Source organism: Anticarsia gemmatalis, chromosome 8, assembly GCF_050436995.1.
Source record: "Anticarsia gemmatalis isolate Benzon Research Colony breed Stoneville strain chromosome 8, ilAntGemm2 primary, whole genome shotgun sequence".
Lineage (NCBI taxonomy): Eukaryota > Metazoa > Arthropoda > Insecta > Lepidoptera > Erebidae > Anticarsia > Anticarsia gemmatalis.
Genome location: NC_134752.1, coordinates 3,909,728 through 3,925,818, shown reverse-complemented (window position 1 = coordinate 3,925,818; position 16,091 = coordinate 3,909,728). Strand labels below are relative to the sequence as shown.

Below are 16,091 nucleotides of genomic sequence, written 5' to 3'. Positions count from 1 at the left end.
ATTTTTTATTCACGGTAAAATCATAACCCATACTAACTTGTGGCTTGGGCCCAGACAGTGGATGGTAGGAGAACTGACATGGTTTATTTTTTTTTAATAAGTTGGTTTTTCAACTATTATCCCACAATGTGAGTAATAAATTATTATGACTTACGTTAAGATTTGTTCGAAAAATATTCAAGTACCTATTTTCCTTATGAACATATTACAAATATTAAATTAATTGTTTTCATATTTATTTAAAAATATGAAAAAAACCGGTCTAAAAACTAAATGGTCGATTGTGTAGACGTTGATGACTTTATTTTATATGGTTGCAGATAGTTCGTGCACGAGGCAATTGAATGCTATACATATCTGTTGACTCCTGTGATTCGGCAAATGTAAGCCTTACATTATAATAAAGTTCTTATGCATCTGGGTGGAGAACTACAAAGGTAAAAAAGCGCGCTGTTTTTAAATCTAAGCTGCCACTTCAAAAACAAAACTTTTGTATAATGGCAATTTATAGATTTTAAAAATAAAACAACGTGATGCTATTGGCCTGTAATATTACGTCACCTAACATTGACAGTACATGTCAAATTGTGGGACTGTCAAAAGTTATTGTCAAGTAAATGTTGTCAACTTTATTGTGTGTTCAATTCATTCAATAACATTTTCCTTTATCACGGATAGATAGTTAAATAGATTGGAAAAATCGGTTCATTGCTGTGTCAGATATCCGGCAGCAATGTTGTGCGATAACAGAGTGTTATGCCTCGTCGTTTCTGGGGTGTAAGAAGGTTGCTAAAGATGCCTCTCACAGAGGCTGGGGACCAATATTCAGTATGGGTACGTATGTTACAAAACAAATAAACAAATGAGTGCAAATATTTATTTATACCTTGAAACATATGTTACATTTTTGTGACATTATACGATTGCAATATAATAGTAGTTCGTCAAATATATTAAAGTCTTTTGTTCACAATGTTTTCGATATGAACTGTTATTTTCTCCCTCCCTCGCGTTATAAACCGTTATATGCTGTCCTTCCCGCTGATCACTATTAATGAATCATCACACTGCAGCATGTCCTAGATGTAAATTCACTTATATAAACTGAACAACTTTTATTTTTGTAGGCTTACCTAATCAAATCCGAATAATCCTTTTAAAACATACCTTATCTGTTTATAACAATTTTAATACAGTTTTATGCTGTAAATCTATATAAAGTACCTCTTTAATAAACAACTTTTCTTAATAATAATATAGCATGAGTTACACACACAATGCATATTCCAAAACTACAACTTTAACATCTAAAAGAGTTTACTAGTTTTGTTTTAGAATTTACTATATTTCAGCATCTTCAAAGATCAATCTTACAATACTATTTCTGTTACTAGGTGGGTTTAATATACATATTCAATCTTATCGTTGGCACTGGAGCTCTGACATTGCCGGCAGCATTTGCAAGAGCAGGATGGGGTCTCAGCACTATATCTCTTCTGTTCCTGGCTTTCATGAGCTTTCTGAACGCTACATATGTTATAGAGACTATGGCATGTGCTAATGCTGTGTTCAAATGGAAGAGGTTGCAGTCTATTAAGAGAGAGAGTGTAAGTATTAATATAGCTGATTGAAGCTCCTGAATTCATAGATATAATTTGATGTCCTAGATCCAGACAGCAGTTAACTCATTCTCACACAGCAAGAAAGGACTTGATTCTCTTGTTGTATGTCTGTAGACTAAAAGGTAGCCAATATACAATACTCTATTTGACAGAAGATGGAGATTTGTTAGTAGATGTTAATAATTTACTATCATACCTTTGAGAACACTTCTCATAGAGGAAACAATACAAACTATGTATTTAGTAGATAATATGCTTAATATTATCTACCATGTACTTGTGGGCATTGAACCATAAAAGGCAGAATACTCAAATCAATGTCTTAATTTTTATAGAGGCAAATAATAACATAGTTTATTACTGTTTGTTATCATTAAGGTACTCTCCTGAGTAGCAAAGAGTTCCACTTATAAATTTTAAAAAGTTGTATCTTCTGTATACTTTAGTTTTAACAAATAATATTATGATAAGTTGTATAAATATCTTAGAATGTTATCAAAAAAATATATTATTATTTTCAACAGTTATGTTGCCAATTGATTTGTGGGGAAACCATTGTAAACAGTCATAGCTTATCTTAACAAGTGTGACACTAAACAGTATTCAATTACATTATAACCAATCATGCGTACATTTTTACATTCATTACTTACTAATGAAGTGATTAGACTAACCTTACCTACAGATAAACGGGGCGTTTGACACGCGGTTATAGCCAAATTGAAATTACGCGGCTATCTTAAAGACACCTCTCGAAAGTGCCATGGCCATCATCATCGTTAATTGTTTGTCTGTCTAAGTGTAGTTATTATAACATAAATAATACTTTATTTTAGACAAGAAATATTGCTTTGTTTTAAATTTCTGATGTCACTATATCAGTCTGCAACTTTCTACGTACATAAACGCAGCACAAACGTCGCCTCTTGGTAACGCTTGATAGCGCAAGCGAGCCGACATTGAACGTTATCCTCGTGTGAATGAGCTCTTATAAGCATTTTAATAACTTACTGAAGTTAATCAAAGATATAAAATTCAATGCAAAGAACGTAATAATAGAACGTGCGTAAAGAATTTTAATATGCTGGAAATATTCGTAGTGCATTCCAACAATAAAAGAAAAAGAGTAAGGGATAATAAATAACAACTATACGCATTTAAATAGGTTTGAAAAATGTGTTGCCTTAAATGAAATTAGGTGGAATTACTGGAGACAACTTTTCAGTAATTATCAATACATCTTAGAAATCTGTAGGCCAACAGCTGTTGTCCTAAGGACCTTACCAAAAACTCTCACAAGATTAGGAAATGTGCCGCTGTTTATGCCTATATTCCTTGTTTGAAAACATACTCGAGTTATCTTAAATCACTATCATAAAAGTCTAAATGACCTTTCAGATTCAAGAACACGAATCAGACGAAGAACAATCCACCTCACAGAACAATCATGGTGATCTGGAAGAACCCCTGGTTTGTGGAGACACGATACCTTCGCGGTACTACAGCCTGGACCGACGCGTCGAGCTCGGGGAGATGGCCAACTTGTTCTTCAACAAGATGGGCAGGACAATGTTCTATTGTTCCCTCTGTATTTATTTGTATGGAGATCTGTCTATCTATTCGGCGGCTGTTGCGAAGTCTATTATGGATGTTGTTTGGTGAGTATTATATTAAGATTTTTCGACTTTTTAGTTATGTTCCTGTTAAAGTAGTAGAAATTTGGTATGCAAAGATACAAAGTTCGATTCGATTAATCATCGATTTGCTTCGATTTTACACCAAGAAGTGTTAAAACACGTTTAATAGATGTTAGTTCCATGTAATAATACTTCGTCTTTGCGGCGTGCCTATTTACTAAAGCGCAGTCCAACGTAAACCACATTGGGAACAAAGCGGTTGAAATTATTACCGCTATCATCTCTTTCTTGTTTATGGAGCAATCAATTAGACAGTAGCCTCAGTAGGTAAGCAGTGGTATAAAACCGCAAAACGTTACAGTTTGTAATGTTCCTAGTTCTGGTCTTCCAAAAGCATGTTACTATAGTCTGATTACTTGCACAATTTATCTTAATTATAATTAATAATTCTGTGTATTTCCAAAATAAATTTGCCAAACGAAAATATTATCTAATTCGTAAAAGTATTCCCATTGACTAATTAGTTGTTTCTGGTTCTGGGAATATCACAAAAATAAGACGAACAATAGTAGAAACATTGGGAATTCACATTTGTTATAATTATAAGTACGCCACGATACACACACATATGTGTTTTGTATTAATCTAATATGTTACAAACACGAGTGTTGTTTAATTAATTAGAGGTATCGAGTGGTACTCCTAATGTTGATAGACGGGATTTCCCCGCATAGAGACATCTCGATGGGAATAGTAATCTATGATAGTCGTAGACTAGTGTTGCATGTATAAAATATTCTTTAAATATCAAACCAAAAGTCGACTTCCTAAAATATTTTCTATAACAGTTTTCTGGAAATTTATGACAAATTTTTGTTAGGGCCCATACTTACCAGTAGTTTGACACCTTATTAGCAGCAAAAACTAATAATTTAAAAGTTCAGAAGAATGTACTCATCTCTGCTTCTATTTTTACTCATGAACTAAAGCCTATACAAACAATACAGCCTTGCATGAATAGTAGTGTAATGGTCTTAATTTACCACAAACTATCACCTTTTTACTATCTACAATAGTAGAACTAAAGTTTTTATTTTCTACAAAAGAATACAAGTAAAGTTATGCAAATTACGACAGTTCGCTCATAATTATTTGTTCAGGTGTTATTGTTTTCTATAAGTGTGTGTGACGACACGTTTTATTTGTCGTTTTGCCTGTTTATTCGTGAGTTGAATCGACGCCAACATTACAGGTTATTCCTGAAGGATTCTGCAAGGAAAACTTGCTATATTTACATCCTTTACTCTGTTTACTGTTTCGTAATGTCTTTTATTAGCGTTCTAATTGTGGAGCTTTATTGCAGTTATTAGATGAAACGAAACGATATATTCTGGAATGACTACTACTTATTTTGGAAGTAGGATGAATCTAAAATTCAGTCTGTTGAAATTTATTTGTGTGATAGGTATGTTAGTTAACGGGGAAGTAATATAGGAAAAGATTTTTAATAGAAAAGTAGGTTTCATATGATTAGTTTAGCACGTGTTTTCCATATTTGCACTCTCAATTCAATATGGCTGAAAATAACTTTTTATTAGAACATTATAGTACACTAGTCAAGCTGTCTGGCATCTTTATATGGCCTAGATACAAAGTGCAATGACCTTTTACATAACAACTCATGAAACAAATGACGTACTTATTTCCATGAATTTCTTACAAAGAACTTACTCAACCTAAATAGCAGAACAAATATTTGTATATTAATATTTGATGAAACACTTCAACAATATTTATACGAGTATTAGGACGACTGTTTGTCTTAGAAATTCATCTCTGAAATAACTCGGTCAAGGTCGACTTAGAGGTCAACGATTTGTGGTTTATAAAGGTCATATAAGCTTTACTATCTAAAATGCCTATTATTGAACCTGTATCTATGCGGTTACGACTTTTTAATAAACTATAATTACTAATGAAGGTAGCTTCGCACGTGGTTCAAAATTTACACGACACACATAAGTTCACTTATGCCCGGTTTCTGAGGTAAATTTGGTAGTTTATCTAAAAAAAATATTATTTTTATATCAGATTAAACGCTATTGAATATATAAACTACCACTCAATGTACCTCAGAAACCGGAGGTTAGTCAATGACTTCTTGAAATAACTAATTTGCGGTTTGAAAATAATCATCCCTTGTTTTTATATTGAACACATGAGGCAACTCGTAGTAGATACCTATGTATAACAGTTTTGAAGCAATGAAAAGTCTCCGTACCGCACATGGCATGCGTGGTCGACTGAAGCCTATCTACTACTATTACTACTACCAAACTACTATCATTCTACCATGAGGAAAGTCAACCTTACCCAGAAGAGGCTTAAATCAGTAATGGATTCAAATGTACATATAGTTTTAGTACCGAAAATATCGCAATTTATCGTAGTTTTATATCTAGGACCCAAATATACCTACCATTAAAAGTTAAGTCAGCAAGATATTTGCAAAACTTTTTCCATACCAACATTTTACCAAAACGTGATGTCGTAATTCACCTTCGCAAAAATAATAATTATTTAATGGCGATTAGACAATAATTGTAAAAGATGTGGGTATTTTAATTAGCGTCCTTGTGCGAGGTGCATGCCAACGTTCTAGCGTTGAATGAAATCAATACTTACATTATGCACGATATGTCAAATACGATGTTTTTTGCTGTTTACGCAATGATTTATTGAAGATGTATTTTACAAATGGTAATTACCGTACTTAGTGTATGGTTGTAATACATATATGTGAATTACTTTGTTATTTTTGCAGATTTGGCAATTTTTATTTGTACCTACCTAGATGTTTTTTGTTTATAACTAAACTTGCTGAAATGTCTGAATTACATAAAATTTTGATTATGTATCTTAGAATTCATAGGGATAGACAGTGCGATATAAAGTCGCTTTCCACAACGGAATTCAAGAGGAAGGTCTATGTGTAAAAATTGTAAAACCAAGTTATTTTATGTAAAATAACTTTTAAAACTTGGCGTAGACGGAACAGTTCGCTAGTTTATTTCTTACTACATTCCTCTTTTATCTACGACCATAATAATAATGCGCTACACCGTTTTGTTCTATCCACGTCGCAGTTAGTTTGCTAAACCGCAACAGTAAACCAAGACATGTAATGATTAATGATCTAATTACAGACCGCGGCTGTCTGATAGCTTCCTACATTTTTTGTACACGATATCTATATCTATGCACGCGAATACCGGCTATAAAAAGCGATACATGGCTTAGAAAAAAAAATAGATTATGTATATCACACCTAATATACCTATTGAGTAAGAAAGAAGGTATCTTTTATTTTGACCACGTGGCCGTAAAATCCCATGAGAAAAAAGCTGCAGCAAATAAATCTGAATCCGTTCTTGTTTAACTGTCTTTCGAATAAACGTCTTGTAAGATCTAATAAGTAAGACAGTCTTTTGTCACTTTCTTTCTTTTTGAAACTGTACATGAGTGAAAAAGACAAAAACATTGTAGGTATAACTAATCACAGCTAACTCAATGTTTATAAGTTAGACATTAAGATTCAATCCGTCTATAATATCTGTCAAAGTATTTATGCCTTTCCTACGGATACGAGTCTAAACAGTTTGATTGTTTATCAATATTTATGAACGATAATTTACATTGATAGCTCTCATGAACCAACCGAAATGGTTGGTGTAAAACCGTTGGTATTAAAGTATTGATTCGTGGGAATCCGATCTAATTCGGTTCATCGGTTATCGAGATTAGATAACATTCTTTTCACATACTCTGCGGTTGATTTTTACACGTTTATGCTTGCCAAATAATTTTAGAAAATAATTCTCTGCTTGTAATATTACTCGAGGATTAACGCCATCTTGTAAATGTATAAGTTGACTTGAGGATTCAGTTAGATTGCAATGCCGTGGTTGCAAACTACCCTCACGCTAGCTACAGTATACCTACACTATTTCTTCATGAACAAAATACAATTTAGCCGAAATATAAGATTGCGGCTGAATTGTATGTGAAAATATCTCTTTCTGTAGTATATAATAATATGTATAGCAAGCATGTCATTATTATAGTCCGTGGATCACAAAAATACACAGCTACGATAGCTAGCTGTAAGAATAAACCTTTAACATTACTTTTTTTCGGTAGTTGCAGTATTTAAAGAGCCATTTTCATTTTTAAGTGTTTTGAAAAACAGGACTGAATCTGACTATAACAAAATACGCTAATACTGGACCTACTATCTGCGATCAAAATGTTGTCATTTGCATCAATTTCCTTTAGTTAGTAAAGTCTCTCTCGACACGGTTGTTGATGCTTGTCTAAAGAAAATGTAACGGTATCAAATTGCGGTGCAGCTTTTGTTTTGATTTCGTTTACGCTTCGCTGAAGCTGGCTACTCTGTAGTGATTAAAATACTTGATTAAAACAACGTCTACAAGTTTTATTGACTAAAACACGTCATAAGTCTTCGGGCGGCTTGACCAACTTTGACACTAGGCTGACCAGTGACCACTTACTCTGCGATAAGAAGAAAAATTGACTAAATTGTAAAAAAATTCACACTGCCCTCCTAAGATTTACTTACTGGTATGCTTGTAGCAGTGCGTGTGATAAGATAAAATAATCTTGATATTGATAAACAGGTTTCTTAAAACCGGACTATTTATTCTTAAGAATTAAGTTCTGTTATCTAATTGATTGAATAGATGCTAGCTCAAAACTATTTGTATTGAATAATAAAAAATGACACTATGTTAACTAAACGATTACTAATACTACACTTATCTTCCTTAAAATAATAACCATAGCACTCTTTGTAGCATAAGAGGACATAGAAAAAAACATCTTCTTTAATATTCTAATAAAGAATAAAAACAGCAGAATATTTGTAAGTCAATAAATAACTCATTACGGGAGGAGACCCTTGCCCAGCAGTGGGACTGTAATGGGTTAAATTTATTTATTTATTTTTAAGTCAATAAATAAATTCAATAAAAACATATTTTTCATCAAAATAATAATAAAATCTTTTTCTTCCAGCACTCAAATCCCAGCCAACATGTCAACACCCTCCATGGACGAGCTGCCTTGCTTCAACGTGACGTCATCGGACCCCACAGCGTACACCCGGCTGGACACGTACAGAGTCGCTCTCCTCACCTTCGTGGCAGCTATGGGACCGTTCGTGTTCTTCAATGTACAGAAGACTAAGTATCTGCAGCTGTTTACGTCCAGCATGAGGTGGTTAGGTAAGAATCGAAGCTAATTTAATTTTAAATCAAAATTATAACCGTAGGATAGGCTTGTCAGGCTCCTCTTTAATTAAATATAGTGTACGTAATGTTTTGACAAGGCTGTCATGAAATAAATTTAAGTAAATATAAAGATATACCAGTATAACTCAAAGGTGACTGACTGACATAGCCATCTATCAAAGCATAGCCAAAACCAATGGACGAATCGGGCTGAAGTTTGGCATGAAGGAAGATGTTATGACGTAGGCATCCGCTAAGAAAGAATTTTGATCAATTCTACCCCCAAGGGATAAAATAGGGGATGAAAGTTTGTATGAAAATTCTGTTCTTAGTCACAAACTACGCGGACGAAGTCGCAGCCAAAGGCTAGTAGTGTTATATTCCTTCGGATATAGGTAAAAGCCCTTTTTAAATGAGTTAAGGAATGTAAAATAACTTGTCAAGAAACAGTTACCAAAGAATGCACCAGGTTCGATTTCTATTACAATCTTGAGTGATACATCAAACATTATCTCTAAAATAAACCAATAAAAAATATAATAAAAATTGTCCATAGTTAAACGGAAACGATCCAACCCACACAGACGTAGTTTCGAGATATTTAACTTTTAAGTTCAGATCACTAACTTTGGGGACTAACTCAGGACTATAACTTCATGGTGGGTTTGAATTTTACTTGGATTGTTTTCGTGATATTAAAATTTTAACTTCAAGGAGTGTTTTGGTATACATAACTCATTTTACCCATAGTGTGGGTTGGATCCTTTCCGTTTAACTATAGCCAATTATATACTTAACTAGCTGCCCCGCGCAACTTCGCTTGCGTCACCTAAGAGGATGGGTCAAAATTTTCCCCGATTTTGTAACATTTTTCGTTGCTACTCCGCTCCTTATGACCGTAGCGTGATGTTATATAGCCTATAGCCTTCCTCGATAAATGGGCTATCTAACACTGAAAGAATTTTTCAAATCGGACCAGCAGTTCCTGAGATTAGCGCGTTCAAACAAACAAACAAACAAACAAACAAACAAACTCTTCAGCTTTATAATATTAGTATATTAGTATAGATAACCTTAATATTGCGGTCAAAAACCAGACTAGTTTTCATAACAAACCACTACACTTAAGTACCTAGTATAGTACATACTTCTTCCGTATATAAGTTTATAAGTATGTATATAAAGTCTGCGGTCATATTATTATGTATAGCGGTGGACACCGTCTGTGGTAAAGATAGGTACCTATATAACAACAAGAATTTTATACAAACTTCCTTATAACTATTTATGGGTATTATATACACTTTGAACAGATGTATAGGTAGTGTTTTGTAAGTTCTAGACACGTGAAAACTAAATAAACACGTGATGATACATTTATGTAGAAAATTAATAATTTATAGTTTCTAATTTTGGGTTAAAATTGTGTCTATTTCCTTATGTACGTAATAGAGGTTTGAGTGTTGGTTCGATTACCACAAAAACCCAAATACATATTTTATCAATACTTATAGTAATTTTGAGTATACATTTTATTTGTTAAATGTAATAAACTATTACAAGTAAGATAACTATGTTTAAAAGAGACTATGGTATTTAATATGCAATCAGACTGACCTAAGTCCATTTGTTTATTCATATCTTGATCTTATGTTGATTGTTTTACATTAAAAACCTATGGAAATTATCTTAAAGTCTAACATACATAAAATAACCACTACCTTTCTTTACAGCATTCACCATAATGATATCAATGGCGATCCACCTGCTAATCGGCCGTGGACCTCAAGGTCACCCTCCAGCATTCGACGTAACTGGCATGCCGACACTCTTTGGCGCTTGCGTCTACTCCTTCATGTGTCATCACTCCCTCCCCGGCCTCATCACACCCATCAGGGGCAAGTCACATCTAGGATTACACCTCTCACTCAACTACGCGCTCATTGCAGTCTTCTATCTTCTTCTAGCATTCACAGGAGCCTTCGCATTCTCAAAACTAAACGATTTATACACTTTAAACTTTATACCGTCAAACAATGAGAATATTTTTCTAGAAATTGTAGAATATTTTCTCGCTCTATTCCCCGTGTTTACACTGTCAACCAGTTTTCCAATCATAGCTATTACTTTAAGAAATAATTTGCAAAGTTTGTTTTTAGATACGACGAGATTGGAGTCGTATAACTTTGTACTAAGGAAAATACTCTTCCCAATTATTACTGTGGTACCTCCAGTCCTTTTAACTTACTTTTTAGAAGATATAAGTATTTTAATTGAGTTCACTGGGTCGTATGCGGGAACTGGTATTCAGTACTTTATACCAACGTTCCTCGTGGTCTCTGCCCGGCGTCATTGCACGAACTTGCTAGGTTTAGGCGTAATCAATAAGTATAAAAGTCCATTTTCTCATGTAGCTTGGGCTGTTTTTGTTCTACTCTGGTCCGCTATGTGTATTGTGTTAGTTTCAGTTCACTTTTTCGAGAAAAAATCATGACATTAAAGGCTGTAAACGAATGTCTACAAAAAGCAAATGGCGGCCACGGCAGCCATCTTGATTTAGTAAGTAACGGTTATAATAAAGTCTGCATTTTGAAAAATACAAAAAAAGTATTGATTGCGTTTTGAAATGTAAGTTACTAATTGAATAAAATTATTGTAATCGTAGTCAATAAAGCCTAAAGGACAATACTTATATTATATAGATATATTATGTGTAGATCGTGTTCGTCATATTATTGGTAATGTATAAACGACAATATGTTATTTATGTGAGTGTTAAAAGTTGTTTCGCCATTTTCGAATAAAGTACTGAATACTTAATACATAATATAAGTAGGCGAAGTTTCACGGCTTATTATAGATAAGTGTCAAATAACCTATCCACAAGATAAATTGAAAACAGATGCGTATTCGAAGGTGGTTAAACTGCGGGTAAACTGTGGGCATTGTAAATTAACCAGTAATTTATCTGTAGGTGATTGTTAATTAAATCTATGCTGTTTTTGTCTTTCCATCCAGAGAGAGATGTCAATTGATTTTATGAATAACTATTGTCGATTATACATATTACAATTTGTATTTTTGTATAAATATAACGATTTGCCATAATCGATAATGTCTATGAATGAGAATAATATATTATACCTATAACATGTTATAGATAGTAATTAATTCAATGTAATTAATCAAATATGAACATATACTTTTAAGAGTATTTGTGGACTATAGAAAATGCTAAACTGCACTTTGATACTCATTTGGGGCGAAAATGTTATGTCGTTGATCGCTGGTCGATTAAAATCATACATTGGTTTTAGACTTAGGAATAGAATTTTTATGTGACAAATTAATTTTATTTTTAAGGTGCTACTTATGTACCCGTTACTTTTATTTACTGTTTAATGTATCTCTTATGTCCAATATCATTTTCGTATCTACACTGCCGATCATTTTAATGCAGACAGTGCCATAAATTTTAAAATTATATTTGGCATATCCCAGCCAATGGCGCTATTTATGTTTTTTCTATAGTCCACAATATTTCTTTCAAGTTTTAACTAAGTATAAAAGCTTTTAACAGTTATCAAATGTTACCCAACCTCCCAAAGAATGAAGGACTAACAAACAGTGAGTGATTTTGCCTGATTTTTATACATGTTACATATTATACATATTTATTTGTATTGCAATAAAAATATTGTGACGCACAATAAGTTGAGTCTAATGCATTTGTTACCGTATACTGTGCTTAAGTCAATCTGTTTATACGGCTACAGTATTTAGTAGTCATGAGGTCCTGGGTTTGTTTTCCAGGTTGGTTAATGTTAATAAATATTGCAGCCTGAAGTTTCGTAACGTGTGTATGGAATAAAACTTATTTTTCTTGGCATAAAACTACACATTGCAAAACGTATTTAGGAAAATGTGTGTTAAACCAATTTGCTAAATAATACCATGGGAAACAGACGCGTTGCTAAAACAAAATTAGTTTGTACAGTCAGCTTCTTATATAAAGTGACAGATAACATATCCAGTTATAAAGGGACTCCTAAAGTGATCAATAATAATAATACAACCAAAGTCATCTAATTATGTAAGTCATTCATCTTGCACAATGATATCGGAACATGGACATCGTCAAATATATGAGTTCGTTCAAAGTGCCATAATCATAGTAACAAACACGGCGCCAATGGTTTCTAAGCATCCAAAGTATTCAAAAATATGGAACAAACATTAGGTACATGAAAATGAACTATGTCACTATGCATGTCTGATTGGTGTCTGGGCATTAAAGTGTCCGCCGTACGTAAGGTCACCGGGTCGTATCCCGGGAATCTTACTTGTTTAATAAGTATTTTTTTTAATGTCTATTTGACTTAAAAGCTAAATTATGCTCGCCAATTACCCACGATCCTAAAATAAGAGATGAGACCTAAACAACCTTCTAAAAATGTACCTAAGTGATTTGAACTCTTCCTGCACTCTACGTATCAATCACATAATTCGATTCGATGAGACCTAAACAGCCTTCTTCTAAATGTATGTGATTTAAACTCTTCCTGCATTCTACGTATCATCACATAATTCCAGGTCAAAATAATAACTCGTAAAATAACAAGGTTTTACTTCAATTGAAATGGTTGTTTATTATCTTAAAATATATAACAAAAAAATATCAAAAACGTGTATATCCACCTTCAGCAATAATAACATCGCTAAGTCGCTGACGCATGGATTGCACTGCGTTAAAACAAAATCTGTCTCCCCTTAACGACTCCCATACATTTTCAACGTGTCTTCTCAAGTTTTCCGTACTTCTTATCGTAGTATTATCCCATAGTTGAATCATTTTACCCCACAAGTTTTCTATTGGGTATAAGTCAGGACTACGTGCAGGAAAAATTATTCGTTCCAAATCTCTTGTTTCATTTAAATAATTTGATACTACCCTGGAATTATGAACAGAACTGTTGTCCTGTATGAAACGGATTCTTTCGTTTGGATAAAATACTCGGGCCGTGGGCAACAAAACATCATTAAGGATATCTTTATATCTTTGGCCATTAAGTCTGCCGCCAACCTCGACTAATTCTCCCGGACCGCTTTGGGACATCCAACCCCAGAATCCGAGTGTGATACGTCCACTCCTGTTACCAGGTAACACATTTCTTTCTTCGTATCTGGTGTTGTTTAACCTCCATAAAGATAAACGACCACGAGCAGTAGAACAAAATACTTTTTCGTCTACAAAAACGACATTTCCAAAATTAAAATCTAAATAACGTCGTGCGAACTCTAATCTTTGTGCTTTGTGCCTCGGCGTAAGTGCAGGTTTCTTGGCGGGTATTCTATTATGTAAACCTTTCTCGTGTAATCGTCTCCTTATTGTGGTCTGTGATACTTGAAACTCAAATGCCAAATTACGCGTGTTTAAAAAACGATCGCTTCGAGCTTTCTGCACTATTCGCGTATCTTGATCAGTGTTTGTCCGGCGTGGACGACCAGTTGTTACATGGTAACGGAGAATACCCTCTGTATTCCATCTATCCGTCCATCGATAAACTGTGTTCCTCTGTAAGAAAGAAACTGAATTATTATAACATGAAAGAATTTATGCAGTACAAAATACAAAAAAATAAAATAACATACAATATAAAGAGAAGTCAACTTACGGATATTCCAAGTTCGTTCGCAATGTCTGTTACAGAAACACCTTCTTGTTGCAAGTGAATGATTTTGTGTTTCATTCCATCATTAATTCGAAATGAGGCCATGTTTTTCCAATTAAATTGTAATAATTACTTTATTATATTAATTTATTTGCATTTATATGAATGACACATGACATTGATATGTAAACAATGATGTACATTATCTATGAAATCTTTCGAGTATTTATGCAAATTAGTATTAATTACTCTTTGATATCTAACGCGAATTATAAATCATGAAAATATGATAAAATTGAGGATAGAATAAACAAAACACATGCCAATGACGTCACGTTCATAATGAAAGGAACAACCAATGCTTTATCTCATTCATTTTGTTTTTAAATTTCAAAAGGTACCTTAAATATTCAGCGATAGAGTTCATTTTCATGTAGTGTTCCATATTTTTGAATACTTTGGATGCTTAGAAACCATTGGCGCCGTGTTTGTTACTATGATTATGGCACTTTGAACGAACTCATATATTTGACGATGTCCATGTTCCGATATCATTGTGCAAGATGAATGACTTACATAATTAGATGACTTTGGTTGTATTATTATTATTGATCACTTTAGGAGTCCCTTTATAACTGGATATGTTATCTGTCACTTTATATAAGAAGCTGACTGTACCTTACTATAATTATTGCTTTATAAAATATTGTATTTTCTATATTAACTTGTACGCGAATCTAGCATGCTTTCCTACTTATATTGTAATAATGATCTCCTAAACAAGACTAAAAAAAAGCACTTAAGTGCTTCAACCATGTCAATAACAGTGCTTATTAATTTATCTATAGTTTAATATTAAAAGTGCTTTTGAGCTACCTGCAACATATTGTATACCGGGGTTCGAAAAAACCCAGATATTAATTTTTAATAATTCCCTTCGAATCCTGTTTTATACTTGTTCTTTTATTTGTCCTTTTATTCGAGTTATATTAAATATATATTTTGCATTGTGTATTGCAGTTTGAGCATGAAATAATGAATATTTTTACCAGTAAAATATTTTAAGAAAGTATAATAATCGTATAATATATGGTCAACTCGTTATTGTGATTAATGATAATAACTAATATATAATAATCGCAGTTTTATATGTTATATAAGATAATAGCTCTCGTAACTTTAATATTACATGACAACTTATTCCTTCTAATCATTAGCTATGCTCCCTTATATTTTGAAAAAGCTATTTAACTTATAAGAAGCTAATTTAACGAGGCTTACTTTTGATAAAGTTACTTTTAAACACACTTGGCATCTATTTTTATGTTTTTTATTTTATACGAATGTATACAGATTTTATACTTTAGTTCAATAGTTTCTGATTTAAAGATTGTTTTTAATCTGTTTATTAATACTGGTGCCAAATACGTATAAGTTGGTGTTTTTTTTATTTTGTATACGAGTTGTTTTAGTCCATTTTATAAGCAATGTTATTGTTTTCACTGTGATAGAAACACCGTTTGAAAGATTATTGTGAGATGGTATATATTGTAACGACTGACTCATTATTTTTTATCAGTACAAAATATTTTTATATAAAATAAATTATCATGTGTGTTCAATTTTGGTTCTTTTATTTTCTTTTAGACCCTTTCCAGGCGTAGGTACGTTATAATATAACCCAACCGTATACAAAAAAGTCAAGATTACAGTACAAATTTAAATAAAAATACTTCATTAACATTTAGTGATTTTGGTAACTGTAATTCGTGATTAACTAAAGATTTTACCAATAAATATGTAAATGTTTTTTATACTCTCTGTTTTTAAATCTTAATCTTATCTCTCAAT

General features: G+C 32.8%; 1 protein-coding gene across 1 annotated transcript; it reads left to right on the top strand.

Annotated features, from left to right (window-relative positions):
• The first annotated feature begins 588 nt into the window (after window positions 1-588).
• On the top strand, window positions 589-15,862 carry LOC142974715 (transmembrane protein 104 homolog). The gene is made up of 5 exons (XM_076117190.1): window positions 589-834; window positions 1,395-1,607; window positions 3,021-3,280; window positions 8,354-8,562; window positions 10,302-15,862. Exons 1-5 carry the CDS (start codon window positions 757-759, stop codon window positions 11,060-11,062), a joined length of 1,521 nt encoding a protein of 506 aa, XP_075973305.1. The 5' UTR covers window positions 589-756; the 3' UTR covers window positions 11,063-15,862.
• The last annotated feature ends 229 nt before the right edge of the window (window positions 15,863-16,091 follow it).